The sequence below is a fragment of the Hyperoodon ampullatus genome (genome assembly GCF_949752795.1).
Source record: "Hyperoodon ampullatus genome assembly, chromosome: 12".
NCBI classification, from domain to species: domain Eukaryota; kingdom Metazoa; phylum Chordata; class Mammalia; order Artiodactyla; family Ziphiidae; genus Hyperoodon; species Hyperoodon ampullatus.
In genome coordinates, this window is record NC_136925.1 from 5,582,342 (window position 1) to 5,597,801 (window position 15,460).

The 15,460-nt window shown below is 41.8% G+C and overlaps 1 protein-coding gene across 1 annotated transcript in view; it reads right to left on the minus strand.

Annotated features, from left to right (window-relative positions):
- Positions 1-12,902, minus strand: part of MEI4 (meiotic double-stranded break formation protein 4) — a gene marked incomplete at its 3' end in the record, with an annotated part of 189,259 nt that extends 176,357 nt beyond the window's left edge. Inside the window, exon 1 of the mRNA XM_079716285.1 lies at positions 12,662-12,902. Within this exon, the coding sequence (XP_079572411.1) occupies positions 12,662-12,893 (232 nt within the window). The 5' untranslated portion in view covers positions 12,894-12,902. The remainder of the gene's footprint in view (positions 1-12,661) is intronic.
- Positions 12,903-15,460: the final 2,558 nt, after the last annotated feature.

Genomic DNA, 15,460 nt, shown 5'->3' on the forward strand with positions numbered 1-15,460 from the left:
GACACTACATAATGATCAAGGGATCAGTCCAAGAAGAAGAAACAACAATTATAAATATATATGCACCCAACATAGAGGCACCTCAATACATAAGCTATAAAAGCTGTAAAATACAAAAGCTATAAAAGAGGAAATCGACAGTAACACAATAATAGTGGGGGACTTTAACACCTCACTTACACCAATGGACAGATCATCCAAAATGAAAATTAATAAGGAAACACAAGCTTTAAATGACACAACAGATCAGATAGATTTAATTGATATTTATAGGACATTCCACCCAAAAACAGCAGATTACACTTTCTTCTCAAGTGCGCACGGAACATTCTCCAGGATAGATCACATCTTGGGTCACAAATCAAGCCTCAGTAAATTTAAGAAAACTGAAATCATATCAAGCATCTTTTCTGTCCACAACGTTATGAGATTAGAAATCAATTACAGGGGGAAAAAACATAAAAATCACAAACACATGGAGGCTAAACATTATGTTACTAAATAACCAAGAGGTCACTGAAGAAATCAAAGAGGAAAACAAAAAATACCTAGAGACAAATGACAATGAAAACAAAATGATCCAAAACCTATGGGATGCACCAAAAGCAGTTCTAAGAGGGAACTTTATAGCAATACAATCCTACCTCAAGAAGCAACAAACATCTCAAATAAACAACCTAACCTTACACCTAAAGGAACTAGAGAAAGAAGAACAAACAAAACCCAAAGTTAGTAGAAGGAAAGAAATCATAAAGATCAGAGCAGAAATAAATGAAATAGATCTAAACAAAGAAAACAATAGCAAAGATCAATAAAACTAAAAGCTGGTTCTTTGAGAAGATAAACAAAATTGATAAACCATTAGCCAGACTCATCAAGAAAAAGAGGGAGAGGACTCAAATCAATAGAATTAGAAATGAAAAAGAAGTCAAACAGACACTGCAGAAATACAAAGCATCCTAAGAGAGTACTACAAGCAACTCTATGCCAATAAAATGGATAGCCTGGAAGAAATGGACAAATTCTTAGAAAGGCACAACCTGCCAAGACTGAATCAGGAAGATATAGAAAATATGAACAGACCAAGCACAAGTAATGAAATTGAAACTGTGATTAAAAATCTTCCAACAAAGGTCCAGGACCAGATGGCTTCACAGGTGAATTCTATCAAACATTTAGAGAAGAAATAGCACCCATCCTTCTCAAACTCTTCCAAAAAATTGCAGAGGAAGGAATACTCCCAAACTCATTCTATAAGGCCACCATCACCCTGATACCAAACCAGACAAAGATACTACAAAAAAAGAAAATTACAGACCAATTTCACTGATGAATATAGACGCAAAAATCCTCAACAAAATATTAGCGAACAGAATCCAACAACACATTAAAAGGACCATACACCATGATCAAGTGGGATTTATCCCAGGGATTCAAGGATTCTTCAATATACGCAAATCAATCAATGTGACACCTAAATGAAAGACAAGACAGTATAAAACTCTTAGAGGAAAACATAGGAAGAACACTCTTTGACATAAATCACAGCAAGATCTTTTTTGATCCACCTCCTAGAGTAATGGAAGTAAAAACAAAAAGAAACAAATGGGACCTAATGAAACTTAAAAGCTTTTGCACAGCAAAGGAAACCATAAACAAGACGAAAAGACAACCCTCAAAATGGGAGTAGATATTTGCAAACGAATCAACGGACAAAGGATTAATCTCCAAAAACTATAAACACCTTATGCAGCTCAATATTAAAAACACAAACAACCCAATCCAAATATGGGCAGAAGACCTAAATAGACATTTCTCCAAAGAAGATATACAGACTGCCAACAAACACATGAAAGAATGCTCAACATCATTAATCATTAGAGAAATGCAAATCAAAACTACAATGAGATATCATCTCACAGCAGTCAGAATGGCCATCATCAAAAAATCTAGAAACAATAAATGCTGGAGAGGGTGTGGAGAAAAGGGAACACTCTTGCACTGTTGGTGGGAATGTGAATTGGTACAGCCACTATGGAGAACAGTATGGAGGTTCCTTAAAAAACTACAAATAGAACTACCATATGACCCAGCAGTCCCACTACTGGGCATATACCCTAAGAGAACCATAATTCAAAAAGGCACATGCACCCCAATGTTCATTGCAGCACTATTTACAATAACCAGGACATGGAAGCACCCTAAATGCCCATCGACAGATGAATGGATAAAGAAGATGTGGTACATATATACAATGGAATATTACTCAGCCATAAAAAGGAATGAAATTGGGTCATTTTTAGAGACGTGTATGGACCTAGAGACTGTCATACAGAGTGAAGTATGTCCGAAAGAGAAAAACAAATATCGTACATTAATGCATATATGTGGAACCTAGAAAAATGGTACAGAAGAACCGGTTTGCAGGGTAGAAATTGAGACACAGATGTAGAGAACAAAAGTATGGACACCAAGTGAGGAAAGCAGCGGGGGTGTGGTGGTGGGATGAATTGGGAGACTGGGTTTGACATGTATACACTAATATGTATAAAATGGATAACTAATAAGAACCTGCTGTATAAAAAAAATAAAGAAAATAAAATTCAAAGATTCAACAACAACAACAACAAAATAAAACAAAGAAAATACCTCTAATAAAAAAAAAAAGAATGGACAAATTATACTAAATTCCAGGGGAAGTTCTAGATATAATCTGTTACTAGAATAACAAGGGAGGGAGGAAAGATGCTTAAATTCTGCATATTCTGTTTTATTAATAATTTAGAAAAACTCCAAATACAATTAGAAGTATGTAGAAGTAGAAGGATCAGAGGAGGCATTACTTAAATTTTTACCAGTTTCTTTTTCACCAAGTGGTTACTTTTCAAATTGATACAAAATGTTAACATTTTACTTTTTCACCAAGTGGTTACTTTTCAAATTGATACAAAATGTTAACATTTTGTCTGTATTACATTACATTTTACACAGAAAATCCCACGTTAGCTGGAAAATTATTTCTGCTACAAATATTTACAAGCCTAATCAGAGTCAATAATTTAAAAATCAAGCCAAGGAACGTCTTTGAAAATCGACTGTAAGATGGTACTGAATGAAGCACCAAGGGAGGACACAAAGGCAACTTAGTCTTTGTGCTTCGTGTGACATTAATTAAAAGAGTAACGAGGAATGTTTAGAGCTGGGCTTTGAAAGCATAAGAACTAGCTTGCTCTGGCAGCAATCTTTTTCTTGTTTACGTCAAAGCACAAAACTTGGCAGACGTGGTCTGAATGAATTAAGAACACACAGGCAATATTTCTCTCTGACTCTGAGAGAAATGGGAGAGACCGAAAACAAGAAAAATTATCACACGCTTATCATGAAATAACTGACTATGTGATAGGACGGATCTGCTGGCGGCTGAGAGCAGCTCCCAGCCTCGTTGTCCCCTTCACAGTGCACACTCCAGCCAGGCACTCACCCATGGATTTAATTTTCACACTAACTCTAAGAAAGGCTTACAAGAAATTTAATTTTTAAAAATCACGGAAATGAGGTCTCTAAAACAGGAGATTCAATTGAAAAGACCGCAGTTTAGGTGCAGTATGAGAAATATGTAATGATGTCCTTCCTCCTGAATGAGGGCTGTATCTCCATATTCCATTTAGGAATTCATTCAAATTCATTTGATAACCAGGTCACCTGGTTCGGCCCTCAGAATCACCCGGAATACAATGTAAGTACCTGTGTTTATAGTTGGACACGTGTGACAGGCTTTATTTATGACTCAGTGTTTTTTGTCTTGTTGCCTGCACCATGCTAGCATTCATTGTTGGCAATATATTTCTTTTTAGGTATGTTACATTATATTCTTTTTGAAGGATTGGTAAAATATTATCAGAATTTAAGGTTTTCTACAAGTTTTTAGAATAGAGTATATTGCTCCTCCTATGCAACATTTTCCCCTACAATGTATTTCCAAAATTACTTGAAATAGATATAAGAAATATCTTCCCCTGCAAAAATGGGAGCTGTCTTATACAACTGTACATCTTATATACAGAAAACATGGCATATATTCAGGATTGCACATAGGATGCTTATGAAGAAGAGATGAGGGAAGCAGGATGGAGGGAGGAGGAGAGGAGAGAGGGATAAAGAGGGAAGAGAGAAGCTCTCCTAGAACAAGAACGTACAATACTCATGCCTTGTGTTCCTATGATGCTTCCATACGTATTTCACTGAACGGTATGGAATAGTATCAAACACACTTGTTAGAGTCATGTTAATGTTACAATTTTATATTTTTATTCATTTTCTCTAAGTTCTACTACCTGCCTCAGCTCAATCAGGCTCTAAATGAACATTTTCTCAGTTCTTTGGTGACTGAGGGTATCAGCTGGTATTAAGGAATCTTTCAGAGTCTTGCCAACAAATCCCTTGATGTGTGACATTCGGATGGTGTGACCCCTTTTCTGGAGAGGTCTCGTTATGCTCCCTGAACATATATTTCACATTTATGTGTTTAATTCAGTGGTTTCAGTGGTTCTCAAACTTCAGTTTTCAGCAGAATCACTGGGGGAGCTAGTTAAGCCACAGATGCTGGCTCTCCCACCAAGGTTTCTGATTCAGGTCAGGGGTGAGGTCTGTAAATCTGTCACATCTCCACCTGATGCGGACACAGCTGGTCTGGGGACCACAGTTTGAGAAATACCTGTTTAAGAAAACACCTTCAAGTACTAGAAAGGCATGGTTCAAGGATCCTACAGGAATCCCACTCCATTTACCATCCACTTAACCTCAGGCGAGTTAGCCAACTTGCTTTCCTCATTCCTTTATCTATACAACCAAAGCAAGAGGTAGGGAGGTCTCAGACCAGAGTTGAAACAGCAGGGAAAGAAATGTGAGGATGAGACTCCAAAGGCAGTTTGAAAAAAGAAACAACACAACCAGAAGTCACTAGGAAGCAGGGGCGCTGGGTGGGACGGGAGAGCTTTAAAGGGAAGGAACTCCTTGAAGAGCTGCCAGGAATGACTCAGAGAAACACAAATCAAGGGGCAGCGACTCCCTCCTTCAGAAGAGAGGGCGGCTCCTTTTGGGGCCCAGGGCCCGTCTCTCCGTCTCTCCGTGTGTGCTCTGTAATTCTTCTAGGTTTAGGGCCCCAAGCCACCTGGGATTCCTTTATTATCTTCCTTTTGTATCTTCCCCTTTCCTCTCCCTGCTAATTCCTTCCCACCAAAGTACCAGTGGGCTAATGTCTTTTCCACCCTAAAGAGAAAACTTTCCCTCCACCGTGCACGCCCCGCCCCCAACTGCCAACCTATCACTTCTCCTTCCTTCACAGACAAACGCCCCACCAGGGATTCCCCAGCCCCGCGGCTCCTTACACTGTGGTCTTCAGAGCAGCAGCACGACGTCACCTGGGAGCTCATCAGAAATGCACAAGCTCAAGCCTACTCCCATTTACCCTCATCATCTGATCTCCTGGCTTTGATAATGGAATTGATATTATTCCATTAATTTTCCCACTCCAAACTGTAGGTCACAGCTACCTACCTGGATTCTCTTCACTGCACACTGAACTTATCCAAAAAAATAAATTTTAGGATGTTTAGGATCCAAGTATTGAATCCAGAATCCTCAAGGTACTTTCATATTTCTAACAGAATCTTGAAATTTGAAAACCAACAGCAGGGCATTCAAAAAACACAAATAAAACCTGCAAAAAATTAAATATAATCCTAAATGAAAGGACTAGATTAAAATTTGCTACAGGGTAAACTATTCCAAAAAAACCACAATGAGCAAAGACCTAGGAATACACAAGTACTCTGAGCAGTTTTAGCTTTTGTTCCGCAGAGGGGCCCCCAACATTGTCACTCTTCATTTATTCTGCTCTGATTACATGACTGTGTGCCTGCACAGCTCCCTCCGAGGAGGAGCCCTGACACTCACCCTACCTGAGTGGGTTCCCTTTCCTAGGATGCTGGACCTCGCTCTCTGATTCTCCTTCCATCGTTACAGGGGTTTGGTGGATCTCCAGAAATGACAGATCAGCCAGGCCACTTTGTTCGAGGAATTAACACCCACATAAACCTTTCCTAAACATATTAATTCAAAAATGTCGCCAAGGAGCCCTTCCCTGCCAGGTACTGGGCTAACCTAGGAGTACAGTGGTAATGAGAAAAGACACACTCCCTGAAAGCATGGAGTGTAGGCCCTACAGGGAAGACAGGCTGATTAAACTATTGTAATTTAGCTCAAAAATGCCATAAACAGTACAGAATATCATGGGGACCCCAAGCAGAGGAATCTCATCTAGTCTAGGGAGGTAGTCAAGGAAGGCAGAAGAGATTTTAAAACTACATCAGCAGAAAAGAATACTGCAGTGCACAACTAGACCAAAAGGAGAGGGAGAACACATCCTCCAAAGAGAAACCACGTGTGCAAAAGCCTGGAGCTGAGAGAGAACAAGCTGGATTCAAGTAAGTGGAAGAAATTTCGCATGTCGCCGAGCAGAATGTGGAGGACACAGTGGTGAGAGGCTGGGCTGGAGAGGGAAGCAAGTGCCACACTGTGGAGAGGCTTGGAGCCCGTTTTATGGGTTGAGGACTTCATCCTAAAGTAAGTGAGAGGACCTGAGACTAGGCTGCAACATGGACTTGAACACAGCAAGGCTACAACCACAGACATGGAGTCCAGTTGGGATTTTTCAGACAAGACCAAGACAGTGGTACTGGGAATGCAGAGAAGTGGAGGGAATCCAGAGATGCACCCCAACTAGGGCATCACCTGGACATGCCAGATACCTACCTGAAACCCAGCTTAGGCTGCATCACACAGTGACATTCGGAGCCTGGTACAGGAAGAGCATGGGAGGACGGATGGCCTCCACCTGGAACACTCCACACGTGAGACGTCAGGCTGCCTTGCCCAGGCCCAGCCTCTGGGGCTCCCTCAGGCCTCGTCCACGTGCCAGGACTTGTGCGGCCCTCCTGATTCCCTATCTCCACCATTCCCACCAGAGCCACCGCCTGTGATAAGGAAGGTGTTCACATTTCTAAATTATCGCTGTTACTGTTAAAGCCATTTGATACTGAGCTTTTTCAGTCTTAACCTTAATTTCTTTGCATGTTGACAGTGGTCTCTAATATCAAAAGTTTAATTCAGTTTTTATATATAATGAGTAAAGCATTTCTAACGTACAATTATAAGTTTACTTTAAATTATTTTACAGACTTTCATTAGAATCCATACTAAATTAAGGGCGTATTCTCTGATGTGTATGTACATTATGCATGTGTGCTTTAAATCAACTGCAATTTTAGGCAAATTCCCATTATTATTATATTTGACAATTTATACTCTGGGAGCTCATGTGAAGAAGGAAATGCTATGCATTCACAGTCTATGCTCTTTCAGCCTCTGTAAAACAGGGAAGGCCCCAACACATAAATGCTGAGCTCCACAACTGTGTCTGCAAGTCTGTTATTTGTGGTGTCTCCCCATTATGTGGTCGGGAACAGGGTGAGAAGGAAGGGAGGGCACAGAGGCTGAGTAGGCGGGACCAGAAGAGTGGCAGCCGGCAGCCACGACAAGCTCCGAGCAGGGTGGTGGCGATATCCAGCCCCTGCTCCGACACCTCACCAGCACCAGTCAGCTGAGAGCCTTTGCCTGAACGCAGACTTACAGGGAATGAGAAGTGGGGTCTGGGGCAGGCAGTGCTGCAGTAATGGGAACTGCAGGGGAGGCTGGACAAACCTGAACAGTGTCAGCAAGAAGGACGGGGAAGCTTCCACAGCCATCTGGTTGTGCTGGTCCTGCTCCCAGGCCCCCAAACGGAGAAGAGCTGAGTTCAACCTAAACTGACGGTGCTGCCCTGCCCACCACGCTTCCCAGCCCCAAGCCCGTGACACCTGAGCCCCAGATTCAATGAGTATTTACTAAATAAACAGACAAATCGATGAGCTAATTTGGTTTGATTTTCTTGTACTGTTTTACTTTAGCTAGTTGCTCATCCAGTAACCTATGTAACATGTATGAAGATACTGAGTGCCTATGTTGTAGGGGAAAAAGCATATGCCTGACAGGACATCCATCTCTGTCCCTCCTGTAAATGCCAAAGCACTGTGCAAGTCTCACAACAACCGTCCAGGTCCCACCAGCACATTCACACACACACTCAAAGCTTAGATCTAAATCTGCTCACTGAAGTCCTAGGCCAGTCTTCCCACTAACAAGGCCCTGTGCCTGTCGTCACATCCCTTTCAAACCCTGGTCAACATTTAAGAACAACCACTAATGTCTTCCTGGCCGATCTCTATGCTCTGTGTCTCCCTCAGCTACCTACTCAGACCCCACCTAAATCCTCGCAACGTTATAAGGCCATCACTTAACAGGAAGCTGTTCTAGATAAAAGAACACTTTTTTCTCTCTCTCTCGTTTTCTCCCGTATAAATCAAGAAGTTTCTTGGGGAAAAAAACAGCTCTCTAATTTACTCATTATCCCTACCACTTCCCCACTCTTTAAGTTAGGATGTGTTCAGTTACAAGGAAGAGAATTATGTGGATAACAGTGGCTTAAACCATTACTTATCTTTTAAAAAAAATTCCTAATAAAATAATCCTAGAGTTGCTTTGGCTGGTCAGCAGTGACAAGAAGGACCAAGGCTCTTCTCACCCTCCTGCTTATATCATCCTTACCATGTTGACATTAATTTTTCAATATTGCCACATGGTTGTAAAACGGCTACCGCAGTTCCAGGCATCACATCTTCATGTGGCAGTGCCCATACAGGAAGCAAGTGGTTGAGGTAAAAACATTTCAAAATTGCTACCTTTCACGGGCCTCAATCTCTTTATACAATGAGGTGAATCTTTACCAAAAGCTCTAAAGATTCCTCTTTAGCTTCCACTGCCCAACCATAGAACAATACTGGCAAAACAAGTCTAAGCCTTTCATAGATTAACCCACTAGGCATGGGCACATGTCTGTCAAAACAAAAGTGGAGTGTCTTAGTAAAGACGAAGGAAGCTCGCTATTGAGTAGACAGCTAACCTGTCTGTCACACATCACCTAGAAGTTTTTAAGAAATGTGATACCGGATGTCTGGGCTTCTTTCATCCATCCATCCTCCCTCCCTCCCTTCCTTCCTTCCATCCTTCCTCTAATAAGAAGCATTTAGGTAAAATTAAAATGTGGCATAATTCCAAGAGCAAGTTCTATGTATCCCTTCTCTATATAGTCTAGCCCCTTAATAAATACAATAAAGAAGAATATTTCCCTTTAAGAAACTACAGAAAAGTAAATCAGAATAAAGAAATAGCTGAGTTCCTGAAATGCTGTATAAACCATATCATACTTCCTTATTTGTTTACTTTGCCATTTCAGCTCTGCTTTATCTAATTCTGGGTTGTTCGGTTGCTTCAATGGATAGCGGATGCTGTAGATTAAGTTCCTCAGACTCTCAATCCATCAGGAAGGATTCCATTAACCATTTTTTGAGGGCCTGTGGTCTCTGAACACTGGAGAACATGCATGTGTAAAGAAACACATAATATAAATACACCTATAAAACAGTTTGATTTTCAGCGATGGAGTTTTCTTAGAGCAAGGCATGTCAGTCTTTCAAGTCATACATCTTTAAAAACCAACTATGTCCCTCCTTTATTTTCCTATCAATCTAATACCCCCTTTTCTTAGGTTTTTTTTCCTTTCCCCTTTAATACTGACCCTATTTATCTGAATCTATCCATTTATTCCTCATTTTTCAAGGTTAAGCTAACAGAGGGAGAGTCAGACTACTTCCAAACATCTGCACTGAGACGCTTTACCTGCAACTCTCACTGTGAGTAAAAGAGATTTTAATTACATGATATTTGAAAATTCCTCTCACAGGCACTGTAAGTGAAAGGTTTCAGCATAAAAACAAGTCACCCTGGAGGCTCTCACCGTTAGGTCCACTCACGTCCCAAACAAATCACACACCCCACCGTATTGGTGTTGTAAACAGACCCTTGATGGTAAACAACAGTTCTGATACCATGGATGTTTATGATATAGTTCAATATTACTGGGAATTTTGACATGTGTGCCATTATATCAGTCATATGACTGCACAAAAAAAGTTAAAAATAAGTATGTTTGCCATTCACAGATATTCTCAAAGAGGCCATTGCCTAGAAAGACGAGAGAGACTAAAATGTGGCTATAAATCATGTAACACTGTTTCTGGTCACACAGTGATGAGATCTAGTAACACCACGGGTATTGCGTTAGCAGGGTTTGCCTGAGTCTAGCAGGTACCCAACTAGCACCCACGGCAGGCACCAGTCCACTACGCCTGCACATCCTATATGACAGTCACGCTCTTTCCAACGGCCCCTTTCCCTCTGCCCACCCTGCAGTGTTGGAACCTGCAGCCTCCCTGTCAAAGCTGCATCCTCCCCATAGCCTCATCCATGGTGATAACTTCACTATCACTTAAATACCAGGAAATCCCTACTGTCAGTCTGTATTTCCAGTCTGCTCATCCCCTTAGAGATTTAGGACCATACTTCCACCTTCCTTCTAGGTAATGCCTATATACTCAGGGATATGTTCAGAACACTCTCAGACAGACCTGGACTCAACCTGTTATCCGATAAGCTTTTTTCTGTGTTCACTATCTGGATTCAAAGCATCACAATCAATTTAATGAACGAAAACTAGAAACCTCAATTATCCTACACGCCTCCAGCTCCCTTAAAACCCCCTCTTAACTCATTCACAAACTTCTGAAGTTTGTACTCCGAAACTGTGCATTTTGGTTCTCCCTATCAGAGATCTAGTTCAATGCATCACTCTTTTTGGGGGGTGGGGGTTTGCGGGCCTCTCACTGTTGTGGCCTCTCCTGTTGCGGAGCACAGGCTCCGGACGCGCAGGCTCAGCGGCCATGGCTCACGGGCCCAGCCGCTCCGCGGCATGTGGGATCTTCCCGGACCGGGGCACGAACCCGCATCCCCTGCATCGGCAGGCGGACTCTCAACCACTGTGCCACCAGGGAAGCCCCAACGCATCACTCTTCACGTGGGCTTGGTAAACCCTTTTAGAACCTGCCTCCTTGCCTCCAAACACTGCCACAGCCGAAGCAACCTCTACGCCCCACTTCATTTGACAAATACGGATTGAGCACCTTCTGTGAGGCAGGCTTTGGGGTGGGTCTTGAGTAGAGAGTGGTGAGCAAATCAAAGACCCTCTCCCTCAGCAAATCCAGACTCAAGTCAAAGAGATCAAGCAGCAACCAAGTAAGCAAACAGAGACATAACCCACAGTGGCGGGGGTTTGGGTAAAAAATAACTGTGCGTGGTGCTATACCTGTAGTGATCACTGAGCAGGGGTCACTTAGAATAAGACCCCTAGGAAGGCAAGAGGCAGCCACACGTCAGAGAGACGAGCATAGCAAAGACCCGAGGCAAGGAGAGCCTGCCCAGGCTGGAAGGAAGCCCAGGGAGACTGGAGCTGTGTGCACAGCGGGGAGGGTATATGCGTGCGGGGCAGCAGAAGTGAGATCACCATGGCGTCAAGAGCCACGGCCACAAGGGGGAGTCTAGTGCCAGGCACAACGGGAAGTCAGGGAAAGGTGTTAGGCAAAGGAGTAACACGATCTGATTTACATTTTCAAAGAATCGGCAGAATTATGTTTCATAATCACAACGTGAGGGTCAGTCCTCTGAGTCAAAAAGGTGAACGGCTCCTGAGGAAGGAGGTGCCCACGTGCTCTGGTTTGTCCTAGCGGGTCCTGGTCTTCCCTGCTGTCCTCGCGTCATTATCACAGTCCCCCTTTTGCTCTCTCTCACGGGTTCTATGGAGATCACACATCGTTTGCCAGCTCACTGATAAGGAACATTCCTCAGGCTGACACCCAAAGCCCTTCTGAGCCTGGTCCCCACTCACCTCTCTGCCTCTCCCTGTCAGGTCTCTACCTTACAGCGTTCTGGGCTCTGGGCTGTCCCGCTGGCCATGGTGAATGGGGCATATATTCTCCCTGCTGCCCAGCTCACGCTGCTGCCTCTTGCTGCAGGCTCTGACCACCTCCCTATTATGGACAGACCCGCGAGGGGCAAACCTGAGAAGCCTTTCCAGAAACCAGGCAGAATGAATGGCTTCCTGCTCTGCACTTTGTCACTGACTCTATGGGTGAATTATCTATATACAGGTCTGTTTTCCCTGCTGGAATGGTAGGTACTTCATGGTAAGGACAGCACCTCTCTCTATGTGTTTTTGGGTCCTCACCACCCACTGCATGCCTGGTCCAGAGCTGGTACTTGATACAGGGCTGCTGGATGAATTATGTAATATAAAAGCAACATAAAATACAGAGTAAAATAATATGGATGAGTGAGATTTTTTAATTAATTTCTCCAGTAAACTTAAAGTATTATTGCCTTTGCATCTAGACAATTTATTCTCCAACTTCATCCCCAGGTGTAATGCAGCCCCATCCATTAGAAAGTGACAATAAGTTTTTCATGAATGATTAGAAGTAAAAAATCTTTATAGGGTAAGAAGAAGCAGTCTAATTTTAGGAAACTAAACAATGGTGTCTTGGTAACAAATTTCTAAATAACTGTGAAGCTGAAACAAAACAGGCTGATACATCCCCAGGTTTCATCCACTCACCACTCTCAAATGATCCCGGACAAATACTGCTCAGAAGTTGCTTTTGACGTAATTGCAGAACTTCAGCTTCCAAGGCTTCGACTTTTGCTCTCCACTTTGATTCCTGCCCAGACACCATCCTTGCAAGATGCTCTGTGTGTTCTCTGCTGCTTTTGTCTGCTGGTTTTGAGTGGATAATTGCCAAGGCCAGAGCCAGCTTTGAAGTTCTCAAATACCATGCTTGATCATCCATCCTGGCTTTTGTCCCTATCATGTAATAAGAAAAAAAAGTTACAGAAATTCCTTGCAGTACATTTCATTTGCTCAAAATGGATTTCGCAGAATAACACTAACTAATAAGGTTACAACTTGAAACCAAATAGCAGAAAAATTTCTCAGGAACTGAAGACAGTTTGAAAAAAACACGCAGAAGAGAAATGCAAACACATGCACATTAAGTGTATTAAGATTCAAAACAGTAGGTGAGGATAATCTGACAATTTCTCGGAATGCAAAAAACACCAATTAATTCATTTAGTGGTTTCTAACCAGAGACACACATTGAAATCTCTGAGGTACTTTTTTTTTTTTTTTTTTGCAGTACGTGGGCCTCTCACCACTGTGGCCTCTCCCGCTGCGGAGCACAGGCTCCGGACGTGCAGGCTCAGCAGCCATGGCTCACGGGCCCAGCCGCTCTGCGGCACGTGGGATCCTCCTGGACCGGGGCACGAACCTGCGTCCCCTGCATCGGCAGGTGGACTCTCAACCACTGCGCCACCAGGGAAGCCCTCTGAGGGAGCTTTTTAATATATATACCTGGTCTCATCCCTCCAAAATTCTGATTCGGCAAATCTGGGGTAGGCCCGAGGCTTTTATATCTTACAAAGAGTTCACTGTGTAATCAGAATCACTAAATTATATCCTGCGTTTAAATGTAAGCCCTTCTATGCCTCTAACCCACTCTAAGTCTTGAAGTCAGTGCCCCCCAATCCTGAAGGCCTTAGTGAACCTTTACCCACTATTCCTGCTTCTCACCAAGCCCCTCTGATCTATATTTAGAACAATCTTCCAAATATTTGCATCATTTTAGCTATGACTCTGCTCTGACTCCACACCTCCAAAGCTTTCCAATTGCCACCGTGAGGATACTTTTCCAAACCAACACTGTACCACAGTCTGACAATTATGAGGACAACATGACACTACGTTCATTGGTTTAATACCAATGAATATTCATTGGTTTAATACAAATGAAGTATAAGCCCCTGTGGACCTCCACCATGCTTTACTGAATTTAGGGGCTTTGCACATAAAACATGCTACATAAACATTTTTAATGAATGGTTAAGAAGTACAATGGTGCAGAAAATTCAGGACTTTTAGTTGCCACATCTACATACTAACATAATTTCAAATTCCACACTTCCACCTTCATTTCCTTCAGTTTCTCAAGGCTATTCTCCACCATGGTTGGATCACAGTCATACAAATAGATGTACACAGCCCAAGGTCATTCCCATTCACTTCTCTGCTCATGAATTTTCCCCAGTTATGACTCCCTGACAGTCTTACAGCTGCCAAGGCCCTGTGTACACCTTTCAAAGAACAGCTTGAAAGGCTGCATATCCAATCTTACCAGATGTATTCCCACCCTCTACAATGAGTATCTATCTGATATCCTAAAAATTTTCACTGAAAACATACAATCTAACAGGTAGCATAATGCTGTTTTATTATAATCAGAGATGAACACAAGAATGTATGTACAGTATGTTCATTACAGGATTATTTATAATATTTAAAACTGGGACCAACAACGAGTTAAGTAAATAATCATATACCATACAAATGATAATTACATATCCATTAAATACTGAATTTTCAGAGAAATCTTTATTAGCATGGGAAAGTGTTAATGATGTGCTGAGGGGAAAAACAGTGAGTTCATGAAATTATATGTAAAACCCAATTATGTACAAAAATTAAGTAGTACTTCCCTCTACTGTAGAATTATTACTGATTTTTTCTCTTTTTCTCTAAATTTTCCTTATTTTCTGCATTGAATATATATCTACTATAATCAGAAGAAAATTTATAAAAAATGGATTTCTAAAAGCAAAATACAGCTGCCATTTTCCAAACTTTCGCAGCTGGAGAATACACCAAGGACTAGATACTGTTAAGATGGACAGACTAATAGGAGTTACAGCTCCACTGATTTTAGCTGTCACAGCACCCCTTTCACTTGGCTGGTTCATCCTCCATCTGTTGTGTCGGCGCGGGAAGCAGGAGAACCCACCTCTCAGCGCTCCACAAAGGCACGCTGTGCAGAAAGCGCACAGGGACGGATGCCTCTCCCTAAGGAAGGTTAACACGTATGTACAACAGTACTGACAGAAGATAACAACGGTAATAGTAATTAATAATAAGTGACCTATTTAAAGTGTTTCTGTTAGAAAAGAATCTGACATTCAATTATGAATGGTGGGAATCTTGGCTAAAAAAAAAAAAAAAAAAGAAAACAGTTTATTAGCATAAGAGGACAAACTTCTCTGATAATAAAACACAGCAAACTCCCTGTCACTTTGTGGAAATATTTAATTAATTGATTCAAGCAAGCTGATTAATTAAATGTTCTGATTTTTAAGTCATCATATGTGATTTGTTAATAGTCTTAAAACCATGCTGAGTATCAGTGAATGGAAAAAAGATCAAATTATAAAGTGCTTCTGGATCATAAATATCCCAGGGTCACTTTTCTGAACATTAGTCAGAAAGAAATGTATCATAAATAAGCAGAATACGACTGCTAATAGACAT